This window comes from Phoca vitulina, unplaced genomic scaffold (genome assembly GCF_004348235.1).
Source record: "Phoca vitulina isolate PV1807 unplaced genomic scaffold, GSC_HSeal_1.0 scaffold12, whole genome shotgun sequence".
Taxonomy (NCBI): Eukaryota; Metazoa; Chordata; class Mammalia; order Carnivora; family Phocidae; genus Phoca; species Phoca vitulina.
The window spans coordinates 10223153-10245838 of record NW_022589715.1 but is presented as its reverse complement, the minus strand read 5'-3'; the positions used below and the strand labels follow the sequence as shown (position 1 = coordinate 10245838).

The 22686-nt window shown below is 39.1% G+C and overlaps 1 protein-coding gene across 1 annotated transcript in view; it reads right to left on the bottom strand.

Moving 5' to 3' along the window:
• ACOXL (acyl-CoA oxidase like) overlaps nucleotides 1-22686 on the bottom strand; it is a 342867-nt gene that overhangs the window by 26697 nt on the left and 293484 nt on the right. The window contains exon 18 of the mRNA XM_032410454.1: nucleotides 1433-1534. Within this exon, the coding sequence (XP_032266345.1) occupies nucleotides 1433-1534 (102 nt within the window). The remainder of the gene's footprint in view (nucleotides 1-1432; nucleotides 1535-22686) is intronic.

The window sequence follows — 22686 nt, the reverse complement described above, 5'->3', positions numbered from 1 at the left end:
GAGGTGAAGTCTCTTCTCTTGCCCAAATCTATCCTGGCCTTGGGGCTCCCTTGGGCCAACAGAATGCGGCTGAAGTAACACTGTGTTAACAGTGGGCTGAGCCTTGAGATGACTGGCATCTTCCACTTCCTCCCTGGAAGCCAGTCATGATATAAAACAGTCAGCCCTCCTGACACTACTGTGTTGTGAGGAAGCCCACATCTGGCCACTCCAAAGGAGACAATTGCCCAGCAGCCCCCAGATGATCCTGCCACCCCAGCTGAGGTTACCACCATGAGAGTGAAGAACTCAGCAGACACCTCAGGCCCCAGGAGACCATCCAGCTGAGCCCCATTCAGATGCAGAATTGTGAGAAATAATAACTAGATGTTCTAAGCCACTAAGTTTTGGGGTCACTTGTTACATAGCAACAGATAACTGAAACATCTTTGCATATGCTTTTCTTCATAATAATTGTTCTCCTGAAAAGGAAAAAGACTCTTCAAGGTTTCTTCAGTGTCCACCTCAGTCTGGCTCCTGCAGATTTCTCCAGGTTTTCACTTGCGATGTCAGCCAAACTGGTCTTCTCGCTGTTTCTTAACATGTCTGTCCCAAGTACTCCCATTTCTATGATTTTACTCACTTCACCAATCCTGTCTGAAGCCTCACCTGCATTACCCCCTCTTCAATCATACCACCACTTTGTTGGAATTTTCCACTCTTGAAGGTCTAGTACAAGAATGACATTCGCTCCTAAGTGATTTCTGTCCTCTGAACTCTGGAATTATTCCCTGGAAAGTCTCTGCTCCCTTGTGTTGTTATTTGCATTTTAAAGTCAGTTTTGTGTCCTCATATATAATAAGCTCCTTTGAATGCAGAGACTGAGCATATACCTGTTTATGTTATAGCATCTAACGGAGGGCCTGGAAGACAGGCCCCTCAGAAAACACTCAGAAAGCGTGTTTTATAGATGATTATGCTATTTTATATATTTTTTTCTTTCGAGCAGCATTTTGGTGGTGATTCACTGGCTCTATCCTCATTTTCAGGTGTTCTGTCACTTTCACATTGAATTTCCATCGCTACTTCTGACCTAAAAATACCACAGGTCTTTTTTTCTGAATATGAAGAATGAGTTAATAGATTTTGGTAAGAAGTAGAAAAATGAAAATCACTTAATACATTTCTTTTTTGCCAAGACAAAGAAAATGCTTTTGATTCCCTCCTCTGCTTTTCATGTCAGAAAGTTCATACACAGTGAATCACTTCCTTGTCACTTAAACTCTGAAGTGTAATATGATCATGGTAGGCAATGAAAACATGTATATGAAGTCCCAAAGGCATAAAAATCCATGAGTGGAAACTGATAAAAGATTGACAGCTGTTTTCTAAGAAAGCAAAGAGCTGACAGCTGATGCACAAAGGGTTTCTTCCGCACACCAGGGACCCTTACCTGACTCCTAATCCTCGTGCTGGCCATGGGAGTCAAAAATTTATGTTCTAGATACCAGGCTCGCTCCTGGAACACCAGCTTGGTTCCATATAACAGACAAAACTAAGGCATGGGGAAAGAGGAGAGAAATGAACAAACAGTAATATATTAGAAAAGGCAAAGTCTAAGGAGGAGGAAGAGAAATAGCATAATATTACATTTCATTAAATCATAAAAGTTAATACTGTCTCAATGTAAATGGTCACATTTTGGATGTGCAGTATATGTTTTATTTTTAAAAACTATTCTATAGAACATGTAAAGCATATATAAAAGTAGAAAGAATAGCATAGCGAACTGCCATGTGACCATTCCCCCAATTAAACAAATATTAACTCATGGTCAATCTTGCTTCATCTGCAACCTCACCCAGTTTCTCCTCATCCCAAGTTATTTAGAAGCAAAGTCCATATAAAGTATATTTTAAAACATGAATGTAGTATTTTTGTTTGCTTTCCTTCTCAATTCATGAAAGAATATTCTAAATGTACATTCTGAACATCATCTTGATATTTTCCATTGAGCCCGATTTCATTAAACTTTCACAAAAATAGCATTCTTCATTTACATTTATTTCAACATGTTTTTCCTATGATACTCCTGAAACCTACCCACAGAACTTCTTCATGAGATCAGTGGCATCAAGCAATAATAAATGAATTTTCCTGTATCAAGCAGCAACTTTTTAATTAACTATTTACTTTTTAATATCCAATCATTTTTAAATCATACAAAAGCAGAGAGAAGAGTAGAATGTACTTCCACGTCTCCATCACCCAGCTTGCGCAGCCATCACCTCATGGCCAATCTTGTTTTATCTCTCCCGCCACCCCTTTCTGGATTATTTTGAAGCAAAGTTCAGTCATACCATTTCATAAGGTTTCACTGTGTATTTCTAAAAGATAAAGACTCTTTAGAAGTAAGATTACATAAAGTCCACCCAAGTGACAACAACAAAACCCTCAATTCAGAGTCAAATGGAAATGATCTGCATTGTCAGAAGACAATATGTTTTCTATGGCTCATGAGACTCAGAAATCACAGTTTGAAGTCATGTAGACTATATAGGCTCTTCCTTCTTTTCCTGAGGTTCTGGGACATCCTTGAATTAGCATCATTACGGAGAGCCTCAACCATTCAATCTTCCCAGAAATGGTCACAGTATGCTTAGTAGCTTGTCTATGAGAGATATTTAAGATTAATTATGGCTCTTTCACGACCTCGCCAATGTTCTGCTTGGCTAGTGAAAGCTTCCTTTGGCCCTTTTATATAACGGTGGTAAAGATGTTATCTGACCCTGCAGACGCAGTGAGAGCAACTGAAAAATACTGTCAGACATCCTGATAACATGAATTCTTAAAAAAATAATAAATTGTATAGCTTACATGGCTAAACTGCCTCACAAGTCTCTAGGTGAAGTTCCTATCCACTACAAAAGTACTTATTGTGGATTCCTAGGTATAGAAAGTTAATTTGCATCACTTCTGGGTCTACCAACATATAAGGTCAGTGATAAGAAATCCAGAACCACAGAATGTAAGTATTTTTTGAAATAATTTAACTCATCTTCTCACTCAATCCAGAATCCTGTGTCAGCCAAGGTACAACCAAGAAACAGATGACATATTCACATTAGGATGATTCAAGAAGAGTTTAATAAATTATTTTCATAAAGGGGTGGGCAAGTTGTAGGAGAGCCACAAGGGATAGTGCAGTACCCCAGAGCTAGTATATCTGGAACTGCTACCAGCTCTAGGTTTCAAGGGAGGAGGGCAGGGAGTGGCTACTAGATCCTGGAAGAGAGAGCCATATACACAGAGACATCTTAAGAGGAGCTGCAACCTTCAGCCTAGGAACACAGAAATCCCAAGGTGACCCCATAGGGAGGCAGGCAGGGGGCAGGAATATCCACACCTTATTCTCTTCCCCTCTCCAATCTCTAACTGGGGCTTCCAGTTTGCAGAAGCTAATCAGATCCAGAGGTCAAGGATCCCACTGATGCAAGTTATGTAAGTCCACTTCCTGGACCTAGAGCAGGTTGGAGAAGGGTGGAGTGAAGAGGGGGAGAGGCAAGTAGAGGATATCTGGCACAAATCCCTTCTCTAACACCCCTGACAGATGGTGGTCCAGCCTTTAGACTACTCCTGTCTGACTCAGGCCCAAGCCCACTTGGTCCCACAGAGCTCCTACCAGCCCCTGACTCCTGACACCATTGCCAAGCGCTATTCCAGACTGCTGGCTTTAACCAGTCTCACACTGTGTTTCCTGATTATGTCTGCTCCTCCCTTTTGTTGACTCCTGAGTTGTCCTCCTCTTGTCAGTTTTTGGCTCTTGTGTATCTGATGCTCAGGGACACTTTCCTGACTTTGAACTTCTGCTTTTCTCCTTCAACACAGTTCAGACTCTCCTTAAACAACCTTCTTTACCTGTCCTGGTAAACACGGGTCTTGGTTCTCAGTGGCTACCAGAACACCACATCTAGGTCCAGATACCATCAGCCCAGCCTCAGACCCTCAAACAGAACCTGAATGTCTTTCCTTTGTCTTTGTGTTCCAGAGACAGGAGCTCAAGGCATTAAGGGGCATCTGGCTCTCAAAGGAGTCTCACTGTTGCAAGAGCCATGGCATATCGAGCCACTTCTCTCTGTAGAATAATGAATTTATGAATTGTTCAGTCTGTAGGAAAGTGATCTGGTCCTGCTCATCTCCGTATGCTTAAGGTCTGATAAAAGAGCTGACACGCTGCAAGAAACTGGCTGAAACACAATTTCCTATAACTCATAGCTACTAACCCCGTAACTTTGGCTGCCTAAGGAACAAAACAGGAGTCTATGAAAACATCCAGATAACAGCCCTTAACAAATTTAAAGATGGGTTTCTCATCTCTGCTTAGTCTTTCTTCAAAATGACCAACCTTCACAGATCCTTATCTCCCTGTTACCACATGGTTTCCAGCCCTCGTGCCCTGGGGGCCTCTTTTAGATGCTAATTCTGTCTCTCAAGGTGTCTCACAGAAAACTGAGCAGAGTACCCAAATGTTCTCTCATTACTGTAGTGTTGGCAGCACCATTACTGTCCTGGACTGGGATTCTACACTTTTAAATGCAAGTTAAGATGGAATTTACTTTCATGACAGCCACATAACATTTTTTGAATAAATGAAAGCATATCATACATATTTGGTTTAACATCAAATGTTTGTTCACTTGACACTCCCAACTAGGTCTTTTTGCCCATGAACTGTTTTCAACCAACACACACATACATATAAACATCCCTAAAGAGATGATGGAGCACTGGGTGTTATACGAAAACAATGGATCGTGGATCACCACATCAAAAACCAATGATGTATTATATGGTGACTAACATAACATAACCAAATTAAAAATAAATAAATAAATAAATAATAAAAAAAGAAAGAGATGATTTAAAATTCGTTCTCTTTTTTTTAAGATTTTATTTATTTATGAGAGAGAGAGTGCACTAGCTGGGGGAAGGGTAGAGGGAGAGGGAGAAGGAGGCTCCCTGCTGCAGGGAGCCTCACAACAGGGCTCCATCCCAGGACCCTGGGATCATGACCGGAGCTGAAGGCAGATGCTTAACCGACTGAGCCACCCAGGCACCCAAAATTTGTTCTAAATTTTTTGATTCCTTATTATTATTATTTTTTAAGATTTTATGTATTTATTTGACATAGGGAGACACAACGAGAGAGGGAACACAAGCAGGGGAAGTGGGAGAGGGAGAAGCAGGCTTCCCACTGAGCAGGGAGCCCGATGCGGGGCTTGATCCCAGCACCCTGGGATCATGACCTGAGCCGAAGGCAGACACTTAACAACTGAGTCACCCAGGCACCCCGATTTCTTATTATTTTAAAGTACCATCTTGTTGATATGACCTGTCTCGAGTCCCCAAAGTCTCTATGAATCTTGACTCAATCACCTGATATGCTTGTGTCATTTACAAATTTGTAAAATCCCATCTATATCTTTATGCAATAGAAGCCAGCTGATAGGTCTAAGTCTTCTGATTCAAGTGTCTGAGAATCTATTTAATGCGATGTCCTCTGACTCATATTTCTTTCTTTTTTTTTTTTTTTTGTAACTCATATTTCTCCGGCTTGTCCATAAGGATATCCTGAGACTCTGGCAAAGTGTTGGCCAAAATCAAGATACACCAATTTCGCCAGATATTCTCTTTTACTAACCTGATTAAGAAAGGAAATGAGATTTGTTTAGCAAGACTTAGCCATAGTGAACAGAGAGGCTCCTAGTGACTGTCTCTTTTCCAATTGCTCATAAGCTATTCTGAATACCCTTTTCTAGAATTTTAACTTAGATTTATATCAATATTAAATTCTATAGTTTTCCAAATCTATTTTCCCCCCATTTTTAAAAAATGTGCACATTTGCTCATTTCTAATTTTTTGACATCTCTCTTTTGACCTTCTTGGTTTTCAAAAGGACAACTACAAGTCCTTCACAATTCAGGCAGAAAAAGGGAACATTATAGGGCATGAGTTTTGTTTTCTTTTTGCCATCTCTTAGCACCAAAGCTTTGTTCCCCATACAAGAAGCCTGTTTCTTCAAACTCTGAATGTAGCTAAAAATGGCCTTTTAAATCTTCATCAGATTATTTGTCAAGCCTCATGTTATGCTGGGTTTCGGCCATCCTGACATTTATTAAATGCTATCCTTTTGTATTTATCCTCGGACAAGCCTCTCTTTCCCATTTCCCCTCTCCTCATTGCTTATATGTAGCTACCTTAGACCCATGCACAAGGAGCACACCCATACTCTTAGCCTGGTTTCTTAAAATGTGTCCCAAATCACAGTCTTTTTTCTGTATCTACTGTATTGTCAGAATAATATTTTGCTGCAGGCTAATAAAAACCCTGGACACCAAAGTTTGGGTACCATGGTTGGCAATGCTTTGCACATGATGTCACATTGCCACATTGTTACATTGTGGGGGAGAATTAAGTGTGGTTTATAGGGACTACAGAAAAAGAAAACAACTGGAAGCCTTGTTGGTTTTTTTCTGGACTACACCCCCTGTACCTTTTCCCTCTGCTGATTTTAATCTGTATCCTTTTGTGATGTATATACAGACTTTATATATTTGGGCCCTATGAATCCTTCTAGCAAATCATCAAACTTGAGGGTGGTCTTGGGGAGCCCTGACATAGGCCCCATTTTACACATGAAGACACAGAGGCTCAAGAAAGTTGAATTATAGAGCTAGGGTTGGAATTTTTTCAGGATTCAAAGATATTTTTCGATCAACCATAGCACCTCTCCTTTTCATTAAAAAACCAAAAACAGACAACTCTTTAAAAAAAAAAATAGAGGCCGTAGATTCTATTCTGGGCAAGATGAAGTAAAAGACTCACCCAGTCTCTCCCACTGAATGTAGCCATTACTCCTGGACAGAGTGAATGCAAAAGCTATTTGAGAAATCTAAAAAATAAACAGTAGCACGAAGATTGGGGAAGAGGACCAGAATTCAAAGTACCACCAAACTGGTGGTTATTTTCATTTTTTTACCCCTGGTCCTCAAGCTGCTTATTCCTGGAGGCATATGTAGCAGACTGGGACAATTAAGTCCCAGATTTCTGGCTGGAGGATGAAAAAAAGTAGCTCCAGGGAACCAGAAAGTATCAAGGAGATTATGGAGAAAAAGGGCTTGGGAAAGTAACCTCATAAAGTTGCTTCTAAACTGGGTCCAGCCCCCAGTGTGCATATATGAATCTAAGGCCAGTTACCTTACATAATCGGTTGAGAACTGAACCAGCACACAGATGAGAATGTGGGTACCAGACCGGCACGGCCAGCGCATGTGTGGGACAGAACAGAAGAGGACAGCAAAGGCGATGAAGGCTCTGCTGACGCCGGAACCAGAGTGAACCGCAGTGAACAACCAGGTACACAGGCTGCTAACGCAAACATGTTAACGTTCTTCATAGCGAATGGCAAATTATACACAAAATCTAGATAAGAAATAACAGCAATTCTACACAGTCTTTCCCAGAAAATAGAAGAGAAGAAAACCCTCCCCGACTCATTTTATGAGGCCAGCATTACTGTGATATCAAAACCAAACAAAGACAGTACAGGAAAGAAAAAACTATAGACAAATATTTCTCATGGACAAAGGTGTAAAAATCCCCCACAAAATATTAATGAATGGAATCCAGCAATATATACAAAGAATAATGTACCATGACCAAGTGGGCTTTATCCTGGGAATGCAAGGCTGGCTCTAAAATGAATCATCATGGTGATGACCTTTTTGAATCTGACACCAAAAGCAAAGGAAACAAAAGCAGAAGTAAATAAGTGAGACTACATCAAACGAAAAAGCTTCTGCACAGCAAAGGAAACATCAACAAAATGAAAAGGCAACCTACCAAATGGGAAAAAATATTTGCAAATCATATATCTGTTAAGGGGTTAAGATCCAAAATATATAAAGAACTCATACAGCTCAATAACAAACCCACCCCAAAACCAAAAACCAAAAACAAACCCAAATGATCAAATTAAAGGATCTAAATACACATTTTTCCAAAGAAGACATATAGATGGCCAACAGGCACAGGAAAAGATATTTAACATCACCAATCATCAGGGAAATGCAAATCAAAAATACAATGAAATTTCGCTTTATACCTAGTACAATGGCTATTATCAAAGAGACAAGAGATAACAAATGCTGGTAAGAACATGGAGAAAGAAAATCCTTGTGCACTGTTGGTGGGAATGTAAACTGGTACAGCCACTCTGGAAAACACTGTGGAGGTTCCTCAAAAAATTAAAAATAGAATTACCATAGGATCCAGCGATTCCACTTCTGAGTATTTATCATAAAACTTGAAAACATTAACTTGAAAAGATATTTGCACCCTACAGATGTTCACTGCAGTGTTACTCACAATAGCTTAAGATATGGAAACAACCTAAGTGTCCATCAACCAATGAATGCATAAAGAAAATATGGAATATACAGTTAACCTTGAACAACGTAGGGGGTTAGAGGCACTAACCTGCTGTGGAGCCCAAAATCCACATGTAAGTTTTTTTCAATTTTTAAATTTAAATTCAATTTAATTAGCATGTAGTGTAATATTAGTTTCAGAAGTAAAATTTAGTGATTCATCAGTTGCATATAATACCCAGTGCTCATTACCTCAAGTGCCCTCCTTAATGCCCATCACCCAGTTACACCATCCTCCCACCCACCTCCCCTCCAGCAACCCTCAGTTTGTTTCCTATAGTTAGGAGTCTCTTATGGTTTGTCTCCCTCTCTGATTTCATTTTACTTTTCCTTCCCTTTCCCTATATTCATCTGTTTTGTTTCTAAATTCCACATATGAGTGAAATCATATGATATTTGTCTTTTTCTGACTGACTTATTTTGCTTAACATAATACCCTCCAGTTCTATCCACATCATTGCAAATGACAAGATATCATGTTTTTTTGATGGCTGAGTAATATTCTATTATAAATATATATATATGTGTGTGTATATATATACATACACCACATCTTCTTTATCCATTCATCTATTGATGGACATCTGGGCTCTTTCCATAGTTTGGCTACTATGGAAATTGCTGCTATAAACACTGGGGTTCAGGTGTTTATATATATACACCACATCTTCTTTATCCATTCATCTGTTGATGGACATCTTGGCTCTTTCCATAGTTTGGCTATTGTGGACACTGCTGCTATAAACAGTGGGGTGCACGTAGCCCTTCGGGTCACTACATTTGTATCTTTGGGGTAAATACCCAGTAGTGCAATTGCTGGGTCATAGGGTAGCTCTATTTTCAACTTTTTGAGGAAACTCCATACTGTTTTCCAGAGTGGCTGCAGCAGCTTGCATTCCCACCAACAGTGTTGGAGGGTTCCCCCTTCTCTGCAGCCTCGCCAACATCTGTCCTTTCCTGACTTGTTAATTTTAGCCATTCTGACTGGTGTGAGGTGGTATCTCATTGAGGTTTTGATTTGGATTTCCCTGATGCCCAGTGATGTTGAGCACTTTTTCATGTGTCTGTTGGCCACTTGGATGTCTTCTTTGCAGAAATGTCTGTTCATGTCTTCTGCCCATTTCTTGAGTGGATTATTTGTTCTTTGGGTGTTGAGTTTGATAACTTCTTTATAGATTTTGAATACTAGCCCTTTATCTGATACGTCATTTGCAAATACCTTCTCCCATTCTATCTTCCCAAATATCGCCTCGGATTCACTTCTCCGCACATCCTACCTTCCAGTAAGTGGTCTTTTTTCTGTTCAGAGAGTTGCTGCTATTCTTTTCTTCGATCTCCTTTGAGTTAGTAGGTGTTCAGAATGTCAGCTATCTAGCTGAATTCCTGGGACCGGACGAAATTTAGGTCTCCTACTCCTCCGCCATCTTGCTCCTCCCCCTCATTGGGGTTTTAATTTATATTTCCCTGATGCTGAATGATATTGAATATTTTTTCATGTGTCTGTTGGCCATTTGATGTCTTCTTTGGATAAATGTCTGTTCATGTCTTCTGCCCATTTCTTGCCTGGATTATTTGTTCTTTGGGTGTTGAGTTGGATAAGTTTTTTTGTTTGTTTGTTTGTTTGTTTTTTTTTTGTTTTAATTTTTTATTGTTATGTTAATCCCCATACATTACATCATTAGTTTTAGATATAGTGTTCCATGATTCATTGTTTGTGCATAACACCCAGTGCTCCATGCAGAACGTGCCCTCCTCAATACCCATCACCAGGCTGACCCATCCTCCCACCCCCTCCCCTCTAGAACCCTCAGTTTGTTTTTCAGAGTCCATCGTCTCTCATGGTTCTTCTCCCCCTCCGATTTCCCCCCCTTCATTCTTCCCCTCCTGCTACATTCTTCTTCTTCTTTTTTTCTTTCTTAACATATATTGCATTATTTGTGAGTTGGATAAGTTTTTTATAGATTTTGGATACTAGCCCTTTCTCTAATATGTCATTTGCAAATATCTTCTCCCATTCCATAGGTTGCTGTGCAAAAGCTTTTTATCTTGATGAAGTCCCAATAGTTCATTTTCTCAGTAGTTCATTTTTGCCTTTGTTTCCCTTGCCTTTGGACACATGTCTAGCAAAAAGTTGCTGTGGCCGAGGTCAAAGAGGTTGCTGCCTGTGTTCTCCTCGAGGAAAAAAATCCACATATAACTTTTGACTCCCCAAAAACTTAACTACTAATAGTCTACTGTTGACTGGAAGCCTTACTAATAACCTAAGGAGTCCATGAACACATATTTTGTGTGTATTATATGTATTATATACTGTATTAAAATAAAATAAGCTAGAGGAAGGAAAATTCTATTAAGAAAATCACAAGGAAGAAAAGACATATTCACGGTACTGTACTGTAAAAAAATCTGTGTATAAGTGCACCCACACAGTTCAAACGCATGTTGTTCAAGGGTCAATTGTATATACAATGGGATATTATTCAGCCATAAAAAAAGAGAATGAAATCTTGTCATTTGCAACAGCACGGATGGACCTTGAGGGCATCATGCTAAGTGAAATAAGTCAGACAGATAAAGACAAATACAATATAATCTCATTTATATATGTGGAATCTAAAAACAAAAAACAAACCAAGCTCATAGACAAAGAGAACAGATTGGTGGTTGCTAGAGGTTGGGGATAGGGGGTGGTTAAAATGGGTGAACTGAGTCAAAAGGTACAAAGTTCCAGTTATAAAATTAATAAGTCATGGGAATGTAATGTACAGCTTGACAACTGCAGTTAATAATACTATAGAGTATATCTGAAAGATGTTAAAGGAATAGATCTTAAAATTTCTCATCACAGGAAAAAAATTCTGTAACTATGAATTTTGACAGATATTAAATAAACTTAATGTGGTGATCATTTTGCAATATATACAAATATCAAATCATTATATGTACACCTGAAGCTAATACAATGTTGCACGTCTATTATGCCTCAATAAAAAAATTAAATTAAAAGTAAAAGGGGCAAAGAACCAAAAATGTGATAGAAAAATGAGAAAAAGATGTGAACAGAAAATTCAAAAAAATAAAATATTGTCTTCAAATATATAAAGAGTATTCAAATCACTTGTAATTAGAGAAATAACAATGCTGAGATACTATCACTTATCTGATGTGCAAAAATTATATATATATTACATATAAATATTAAATTCTCTCAGTGAGACTATGGGGAAACAAAACTCTCATATATAGCTAATGGGAATGTCAATTGGTAGAACTCATCTGCAGGAAAATTTGGTAATACTTAACAAAATTATATACGTACTTACTGTTCAGTCCAGAAATTCCTAGAAATATACACTAAAGATATACCTTCAATAGTAAGAATACATATATGTATAAGATTATTCATTGTAATTGTAGCATTATTTCTAATTGAAAAATATTGGAAACAATTAAATACTTGTATATATTGTAGAATATACTGTAGAATAATACTTGTAGAAAAGTGATTGGGTAAAACATGGCACATCCAAACAATGGAGTCCTACGCAACTGGAAAAAAGAATAAGGAAGACCTGTATGGACCAATATGGAGTGATCTGTAGGGCATATTTTTAAATAAAACAAATTTACAAAAGAAACTATAATGTACTATCTTTCATATAATAAGTAAATCACTGTAATTCATCATATTAACAACCTAAAAACATAAAAAAAATCCACCTGATCATGTTGATTGAAGCAGAAAAAGAATTTGACAAAATTCAACATCCACTCAAGATAAAAAAAATCGTTTAAAAAGATTTTATTAATTTATTTAAGAGAGAGAGAGAGAGCACACAAGCAGGCGGAAGGGGCAGAGGGAGAAGCAGATTCCCTGCCAAGCAGGGAGCCCGATATGGGACTCCATCCCAGGCCCCGGGATCATAACCCAAGCTGAAGGCAGACGCCCAAGGGACTGAGCCACCCAGGTGCCCTCAAGATAAAAATTCTTACGAAACTAGGAATAGAAGTGAACTTTCTTAACTTGATTAAGAACAGCTATGCCACACACACACACAGACACACACATGCCAAAAAAAACAAAACAACAACAACAACAAAAAACTCTACAGTTAATATCCTACGTAATGGCAAAAAACACTAAATTCTTTTTGCTTAAGTCCACAAGGCACAGATGTCTGTTTTCATCCCTCTTATTCACCGATACACTGAAAGTTTTAGTCCACGTGGTAAGGCAAAACAAAACAAAACCAAACCCCAAACAACAACAAACAAACCAAAAAGCATACAAATTAGAAAGGAAAAATGCAAATTGGAAAGGAAAAAATAAAACTTCCCCTGTTTGCTTGCAAACATAGAAAACCTATAAGAAATCTACAAAAAAAAAAAAAAAATCCAAAATCTCTAGAATTAATAGTGAGCTTGCAAGATCACAGGATATAAGGTCAATGCAAAAAATATCAATTGTACTCCTAGATATTAGAAATGTACTGTTAGAAACTGAAATTTAAAACAATATGCCTTTGGGGTCCCTGGGTGGCTCAGTCGGTTAAGCATCCGACTCTTGATTTTGGCTCAGGTCATGATCTCAGGGTCGTGGGATGGAGCCCTGTGTCAGGCTCCGTGTTCAGTGGGGAGTCTGCTAGAGGATCCTCTCCCTCTCCCTCTGTCCTCTATCTCCCTCCCACTCAAATAAATAAATCTTTTTTAAAAAACCAATATATCCCTTATAATAGCTCACCCCAAAATTAAATACTTAGGCATAAATCTACAAAAACTTGTACATTATCTTTATGCTGAAAACTATAAATGCTGATGGAAGAACTAATAAAATAGATTAGAAGAGTCAAATAGTACATTTGTCAATTCTCCCCGTATTAATTCATAGATTTAATGTAACTCTAATCAAATTCAGAGAATTTTTTTGTAGATATAGACAAACTAATTCTAAAAATTTATATGGAAAGGTAAAGAAACTAGAATGACTAAAACAATTCGAAAAAGAAGAATTAAGTTGGAGGAACCACCCTATTTGACTTTAAGACTTATTATAAAGTTACAGTATTCAAGATAGCATGGTATTGTCAAGGGATAGACACATAGATCAATGGAACAAAAGAGAGAACCCTGAAATAGACCCATGCAAATATGCCTGAATGATTCTTGACAAAGATACAAAAATAATTAATGGAAGAAAAATTAGTCTCTCAACAAATGGTGCAGAAACAATTGGATATCAATGGTCAAAAGATAAACAAACCTGACCTAAGCCTCACACCTGTTCACAAATTAATTCAAAGTGAATCATTGATCTAAATGTAAAATATAAAAATCTAAAACTTCTGGGAAAAAAAATAGGAGAAACCTTCCATGACCTGGGGTTAAACATTCTTAGTTCTTAGATAGAACAATAAAAGCACAATCTATCAAAGACTATTTTATAAAATTGGATTTCATCAAAACCAAAAACTTGCTTTGCAAAGGGCACTGTTATGGGGATGAAAATGCATGCTACAGACTTGGAGAAAATATTTGCAAATCACACATCTAAGAAAGAATTTGTATCCATAATTTATAAAGAATTCTCAAAACTCAACAGTAGGAAAACAAATTATCCAGTTTAAAAATGGGCAAAAGATTTGAATAGACTTTGCTAAAGAGGATATACAGATGGCAAAAAAAAAAGCATGTGAAAAAATTTCAATATCATTAGCTATTAGAGAGACGGAAATTAAAACCATGATGAGTTACTCCTACATCCCTATTGGAATGGCAGAAACAAAAAAAAATACTGATAATATCACATGTAGGTGAAGATACTGAGCAACCAAATCTCTCATACACTGGGGATGTGAAGTTTCTTATAAAGTTGAACAGACATTTACCACATGACCCAATACACTCATTCCTAGGTATTTACCCTAGAGCAGTGGTTCTCAACTGTGGATGATTTTTGTCCCCCCAAGGGACATTTGGCAATGTGTGCAGACATTCTGGTTGTCATAACTTGGGGATATCTACTGACATCTAGTAAGTAGAGGCCAGAGATCTTGCTAAACATCCTACAATGTGCAGGGCAGTCCCCCTACAGCAAAGAAGTATCTGGTCCAAAATGTTAATAGTGCTAAATTTGAGAAACTGCCCTAGAGAAAGAAAACTTATGTTTACATAATATAATAACTTGTATGTGAACATTTATAGCAGCCCTACTCACAGTCATCAAAACTGGAAACAGCCCAGATGTCCTTCACTGGGTAAAGGGATAAACAAATGGTGGTACATCCATTCAATGGAAACTACTCAGCAATGAAAAGGTATAACTGTTGATGTATGCAACAACTTGGCTGAATCTCAAAAATGACATGCTGAGTAAAGGAAGTCAATATCAAAAGATTACATATTGTATGATCCTATTTACATAACATTCTCCAGAGACAAAACTACAGCGATGGACAATGGCACATTGGTTGCTAGGAGTTATCAGAAGAAGGAAAGGATGATTATAAAGCCATTCTATTAGGGATTGTAGGATGGGCAGATTGTTCTGTATCTGGATTGTGGCAGCGCTTCCTTAATTCTATATGTGTGTTAAAATGCACAGAACTACACACCTCTAAGCAAGGCCATTTTGCTGTATTGAAATATATCATCTTCCTATGTCCAGGCTCCTCCTTCTTCATTGTGGCAAACTCCAAGCTGAAATAGCTATATTTTCTAAGGGTTCCCTGTCCTGAAACCTTGTCCAAGGATCCCTCCTTGATTTCCTCCACTGAAAGTTACCTCTTCCCTTCTTGGGTTCCCACAGAGGTATGTGTTCCCCTCTGTTACACATTCTGCTTGTTGGTGTAATTATTTGCCCATGTGATTTTCTCCCTGCCCACAAGGTGATCAGGAAGGCAGGAGCTGTGGTTCATGGCATATTGAAATTTCTGCAGCACCTAGCGCAGCATCAGGGCTCAGTATGCATTTGTGGAACTGAAGAGTTCAGAGTGCCTTGGTTCCCAAGAGCATAAGCCCACTGGGACCAAGAGCAGCAAGAAGGGAAGTTGCCTGCGATTTATGACAAGTAGGCAGCCTATATCCATGGCCTGAGCTGCATAATAAGCAAGAAGATGAAGCAAAAGGACTAAGTTGGACCTGTAATGTCAGAAAAGATAAACAAAGCTTATTAATTCATGGTAATACCAGCATGATATCAGAACAGTTTCCCCCAGCAACAACCCAGTTCTCTCACTGTGATGAAGTGCTCTGCCTTCTGCCTCAGACTTTAGCCACTTGGGATCTGCATTATTGCCTTGTAAAATTGATGGGCAGTGGCACCATCTCTTGGTTTAAGGAATTTCTGCCAGCATTAGCAAAAAGCATTGGCTTTGCAATTCCTAAGGGCATTCCCTGCAATAGGAAAGTGATTAAAAATTGGACCAGTCTGGAACAATGCCTATCTCTAATCCTTATGATGCACCTGCCCAGCCTCCTCCAAGCCATCAGCTCCAGGTGTGAGTTCATCAGCTTTCATAGGAGAGGAAGTCTTATTTATATTTAACTGGAAAACAAGGAGAGGCAACTTTAGTGTCTTTTTCTTTGATCACCCATGGAAGTTGTTCAAGATCAAAGTTTCTTTTCCTTCCAAACTGCCTGGAGATGTTAATTAAAAAAATTTTTTTTTTTTAAATCCAATCTGCTCAATATTTCTTGTGTCTTAAATGCTCCTCTTAAGAAAGTTGGCAGGCAGTAGCAGCTGAATCATTCTGGTAGCTCAGAGTGCTCTGGAAGAAAGAGGGTTGAGGATGAAGGTGATCTTTTCTTTCTGAATTTTTGGATCTTTGGACACAGAGGAGCCTGGGGTGGCCTGTTCTTCACCACCACATTCTGTGGCAGGGGAACAAGTTTCTTTCCATGAGAGATGAGTATCACAGTAAAGTGATGGTGGACCATATGCTGGTGTCATGGTGGATCAAACACAGAGGGCGTGGTAGAAGGGAGGGACAAGCCAGAGACAGCCAGACCCAAAGCACGTCCTATTTCATGCCTCATTAGAAAAGTCTAGACATAGCTATATACTGGCGTCCTCAAACACTGGGAAACAAAGAGTGCAGAAAATCATCTGCAGGAAGCAAGAACTTGACAAGCCAAAAAGGAGACAGAGGGAAAGCTCTGGAGAAGGTAACCTTGAGACGTCTTTTCAGCAGCATGCTGAATACCATTGTTGGAAACAGGGGAGACCAGAGCTCTGGCGCTTCTGAACCTGGGGGTAGACTGATAAGAAAATACTTTTTCTTCTACTGGGGGTCTGACAGCTGGTTGCAGAATTCAAGCTATCCTGTGATTGCCATACTCTGGCCAACCTACTCCCTCTCCCTTGTGATGTTGCGGTGTACTGGCCTTACCATGTTCAGTGGGAGTGGGAAAATTCAGGAAGCAAAGCTTTGCAGGCAGAGATGAGGCTATTCCCTCTGGGGCTCCTTACACAATCCACTATTTAAACTGGCTCAGAACCATACCATACCCCTACTTCATGCAGACAGGTTAAGCAACTTGTAGAAAAGCCTTCAGCCAGGCTCTTCTCTTCTGACTTGTTTTAACCCGTAATTGATCCTAACTTCTTGCTACTCCCAATTCCCTATCTGTCCTTGGCTTTGCAACTGTCACCACCATCCATCTTCAAATTTTTTTTCATCTTATGAAACTAGAACTCTGTACCCAGTAAATAACTGCTCATTCTTGTGCCCCCATGGTCCCTGGCAACAACCCTTCTACTTCCTCTATGGTCTCTACGAATTTGACTACTCTAGGGACCTCATGTAAGTGGACTCATGCAATATATGCCCTTTGTGACTGGCTTATTTCACTTAGCATAATGTCTTCAAGGTTCATCCATGCTGCACCATGTGTCAGAATTTCCTTCTCTTTCTAGACTGAATAATATTCCATTGTATGTGTGTGTCACATTTTGTTTATCCATCCATAAGCTGATGGACACTTGGGTTGCTTCCACCTTTTGGCTCTTGTGAATAGTGCTGCTCTGAACATGAGTGTACAGATAACTGTTTGAGTCACCCCTTTCCATTCTTTTGGGTCTATGCCCAGAAGTGGAATCACTGGATCACACAGTAATTCTATTTTTAATTTTTTTTTTAAAGATTTTATTTATTTGAGAGAGAGAACGAGAGAGCACAAGCAGGGGGAGCAGCAGGCAGAGGGAGAAGCAGGGTCCCTGCTGAGCAGGGAGCCCGATGTGGGGCTGGATTCCAGGACCCTGGGATCATGACCTGAGCTGAAGGGAGACGCTTAACCGACTGAGCCACCCAGGCGCCCCTATTTCTAATTTTTTAAGGAATTGCCACACTGTTTACCATAATGATTATATCATTTTACATTCCCACCAATAGTGTACCAGTATTCCAGTTTCTCCACATCCTGGCTAACAGGTGTTATTTCAATTTTTTCATAGCAGCCATCCTAATGAGTGTGAAGTGGTATCTCATTGTAACTTTGATTTATATTTCCCTAATGATTAGTGATGTTGAGCATCTTTTCAGGTACTTTTTGGCCATTTGAAGATCTTCTTTGGAGAGATGTTTATTCGAGTTCTTCGAACATTTTTGAACCAAGTTGTTTTTGTTGTTTATTTTTTTAATGATTTATTTATTTGAGAGAGAGAGGGAGAGAGGGAGAGAGCATGAGCAGAAGGAGGGGCAGAGAGAGAGAGAGAGAAGCAGACTCCTTACTGACCATGGAGCCTGATGCAGGGCTCAATGTGGGGCTTGATCTCATGACAGCTGAGATCACGACCTGAGCCAAAATCAAGAGTCAGATGCTTAACTGACTGAGCCATCCAGGTTCCCCAAATGTAGTTTAAAGACAGAGATCAGCAGAGTGGATTAAAAACACGAACCAACTTTATGCTATCTACTGAATCATACAGATTGATAGAAAGTAAAAGGTTGGAAATACACACACACACACACACACACACACACACACACACACACACACATATATATATATATATATATATATATATATATATACAGAGAGATATCACAGTTTCATAGTCTAGTGGTACAAGGTTTAAGTGTTTATTTCTCTTTACCCTCCTCTGTTTACAATATAATTGTTGTAGATATTTTTTTCTGTATGCATTTAGAATCACATGAGACAGTGTTACTATCTTTGCCTCAATTGTTAAACATAATTTAGAAAACTCAAAAGGAGAAGGAAAGTAGTTTGAATTTACCATTTTTGCTTGCTGCATTGTTCCTTCCTTCCTGATGTTCCATGATTCTTTCTTTTATTGCTTCTTTTCTGTTTATAGAACCTCTTTATTTTTAAAGTTTTATTTATCTGGGGCGCCTGGGTGGCTCAGTCGTTAAGTGTCTGCCTTCAGCTCAGGTCATGATCCCAGGGTCCTGGGAATGAGCCCCACAACAGGCTTCCTGTTTGGCGGGAAGCCTGCTTCTCTCTCTCCCACTCCCCCTGCTTGTGTTCCATCTCTTGCTGTCTCTCTCTCTGTCAGATAAATAAATAAATAAATAAATAATCTTAAAAAAAAAGTTTTATTTATTTAAGTAATCTCTACACCCAACGTGGGGCTTGAATTTATGACCTCGAGATCAAGAGTCACATGCTCTTCCAACTGAGCCAGCCAGGCACCGCCTACAGAACTTCTTTTAACCATTCCTTGAATGTAGGTGTCCTGGTGACAAATCCTGTGGTTTTTCTTCATCTAAGAATATCTTGATCTTCCCTTAATTTCTGAAGAATATTTTCACTGGATATAGGGGTTTTGGGTTGATGGATTCCCCCCCCCCAAACACTTGAAAATGTGTTACTTCCTTCTGGCACCATGGTTTCTGATGAGAAATCTGCTGTCATTTGAATTGATTTTCCCCTATAGAAAAGGTGTTATTTCCTTCTCATTGCTTTCAAATTTTTTTGTCTTTAGTTTCAGAATTTTTTTGTCTTTAGTTTTCAGAATTTTAATTATGATGTGTCTTGGTGTGGATTTCTTTCGGTTATGCTGTTTGTCATTCAGTTTGTTGAATGTGTAGGTTTATATCTTTTACCAAATTTGGGAAATTTTCAGCTATTTTTCCTTTGAGTACTTCTCCAGCCTTGCCATCTTTCTCCTCTCCTTCTGAGACTCCAATGACACAAATGTTAAATCTTTTGTTATAGTACCAAAGGCCCCTGATGCTCTCTTCCCCCTCCTCTTCCTCCACCTCTTCCTCCTCCTCCTTCTTCTTCTATGTCCACTTTGTTGTTTAGATTCAGTTAGTTTCTCTCTCTCTTTTTTAATTTTATTATGTTATGTTAGTCACCATACAATACATCATTAGTTTTTGATGTAGTGATCCACGATTCATTGTTTTCGTATAACACCCAGTCCTCCATGCAGTATATGCCCTCCTTAATACCCATCACCAGGCTAACCCATTCCCCCACTCTCCTCCCCTCTAAAACCCTCAGTTTGTTTCCCAGAGTCCATAGTCTCTCATGGTTGGTCTCCCCCTCTGATTCCCCTTCATTTTTCCCTTCCTTCTCCTAATGTCCTCCATGCTATTCCTTATGTTCCACAAATAACTGAAACCATATGATAATTGACTTTCTCTCCTTGACTTATTTGACTTAGCATAATCTCCTCCAGTCCCATCCATGTTGATGTAAAAAATGTTGGGTATTCATCCTTTCTGATGGCTGAGTAATATTCCATTGTATATATGGACCACATCTTCTTTATCCATTCATCTGTTGAAGGGCATCTTGGCTCTTTCCACAGTTTGGCTATTGCAGACATTGCTGCTATGAACATTGGGGTGCATGTGGCCCTTCTTTTCACTACATCTGTGTCTTTGGGGTAAATACCCAGGAGTGCAATTGCTGGGTCATAGGGTAGCTCTATTTTAAAATTTCTGAGGAACCTCCACACTGTTTTCCAAAGTGGCTGTACCAACTTGCATTCCCACCAACAGTGTAAGAGGGTTCCCCTTTCTCTACAACCTCTCCAACATTTGTTATTTCTTTCCCTGTCCATTTTTGCCCTTCTAACTGGTGTAAGGTGGTATCTCAATGTGGTTTTGATTTGAATTTCCCTGATGGCTAATGATGATGAACATTTTTTCATGTGTCTGTTAGCTATTTGTATGTCATCTTTGGAGAAGTGTCTGTTCATGTCTTCTGCCCATTTTTTGACTTGATTATTTGTTTTTTTGATTGTTGAGTTTGAGAAGTTCTTTATAGATCTTGGATACCAGCCCTTTATCTGTAGTGTCATTTGCAAATATCTTCTCCCATTCTGTGGGTTGCCTCTTTGTTTTGTTGACTGTTTCCTTTGCTATGCAGAAGCTTTTTGTCTTGATGAAGTCCCAAAAGTTCATTTTTGCTTTTGTTTCACTAGCTTTTGGAGATGTATCTTGAAAGAAGTTGCTGTGGCCGATGTCAAAGAGGTTACTGCCTATGTTCTCCTCTAGGATTTTGATGGAGTCCTGTCTCACATTGAGGTCTTTCATCCATTTTGAGTTCATCTTTGTGTATGGTGTTAGAGAATGGTCGAGTTTCATTCTTCTGCATGTGGCTGTCCAATTTTCCCATTTACAATAGCACCAAAAACCATAAGATACCTCAGAATAAACCTAACCAAAGAGGTAAAGGATCTATACTCTAGGAACTACGGAACACTCATGAAAGAAATTGAAGAAGACACAAAAAGATGGAAAAATATTCCATGCTCATGGATCAGAAGAATAAACATTGTTAAAATGTCTATGCTACCCAGAGCAATCTATACCTTCAATGCCATCCCGATCAAAATTCCAATGACATTTTTCAAAGTGCTGGAACAAACAATCCTAAAATTTGTATGGAATCAGAAAAGACCCGAATCACCAAGGAAATGTTGAAAAAGAAAAACAAAGCTGGGGGCATCACGTTGCCTGATTTCAAGCTATATTACATAGCTGTGATCACCAAGACAGCATGGTACTGGCACAAAAACAGACATATAGACCAATGGAACAGAATAGAGAACCCAGATATGGACCCTCAACTCTATGGTCAAATAATCTTCAACAAAGCAGGAAAAAACATGCAATGGAAAAAAGACAGTCTCTTCAATAAATGGTGCTGGGAAAATTGGACAGCCACATGCAGAAGTTTCTCTCTTTTTAAAAGATTTTATTGCAAGTAATCTCTACAACCAATGTGGGGCTCGAACCCATAACCCCAAGATCAAGGGTCACATGCTCCACTGACTGAGCCAGCCAGGTGCCCCTAGATTCAGTTAATTTCTATTGTTCTAGAATAATGTCTTTCCTCTGTCCCCTCCATCCTACTGTTGAGACCATCTATTGAGATATTTGTTTCAGTTATTGTATTTTTCAGTTCTAATATTTCCATTTGGTTATTTATATTTTCTATTTCTTTGCTGAGATTATTTGATGAGACTTTCTATTGTTTTATTTATTTAAGCATGTTTGTAATTACTTTGAAACATTTTTATGATGTCTGTTTTAAAATCTTTTTCAGATCATTTAAACATTACTCTCATATCAGTGATTGCCTTTTTTTCATTCAGTTTGAGATCCTCCTGGTTCTTGGTATTATGAGTGATTTTTTACTGAAACTTGACCATTTGGGGTATTATGTTATGAGACTCTGGATCTTCTTTAAACCTCATTTTAGTGAACTTTCTGTGATACTGCCCCCTCAGTGGAAGGGAGGCATGTACTGCAGCCACTGTTAACAGCCAAGTGGGGGAAGTGTCCCCCGTTACTGCTGGGTAGAGGTGGGTAGCTCCCCACTAGGCCTCCTTTGATAACCACCTTGGCTGGGAGGATAGGAGTCCCTCATATCTACTCTCTACATGACCTCTCCTGATACCACTGGTGTCATTACCACTGGGTGGTGGTGAAAGTCCTGAATTTCCACTTGACCTTCTCTGACACCACCATAGCAGGAAGGGGGAGGGGTGATTTGTTACTACACGATGAGGAAGTCCAGGCTCCCTGTGTGTTTCCCAAAGACACTGCAGTGGGGTAGGGGTGAGATCTCCTTATTGCCAAGTGGAGATGAAACTCCTAGTTCCCTACTAGGTCTCCTCTGACACAATCCCAGTGGTGAGGTCACATTTCCTCTTTATGGTCTAGTGAGCAGGGAAATCTATATTTCCCATAAGGCTTTTCCCAGCATGGATGAAGGTGGTCCCATTGATTTTTCTGT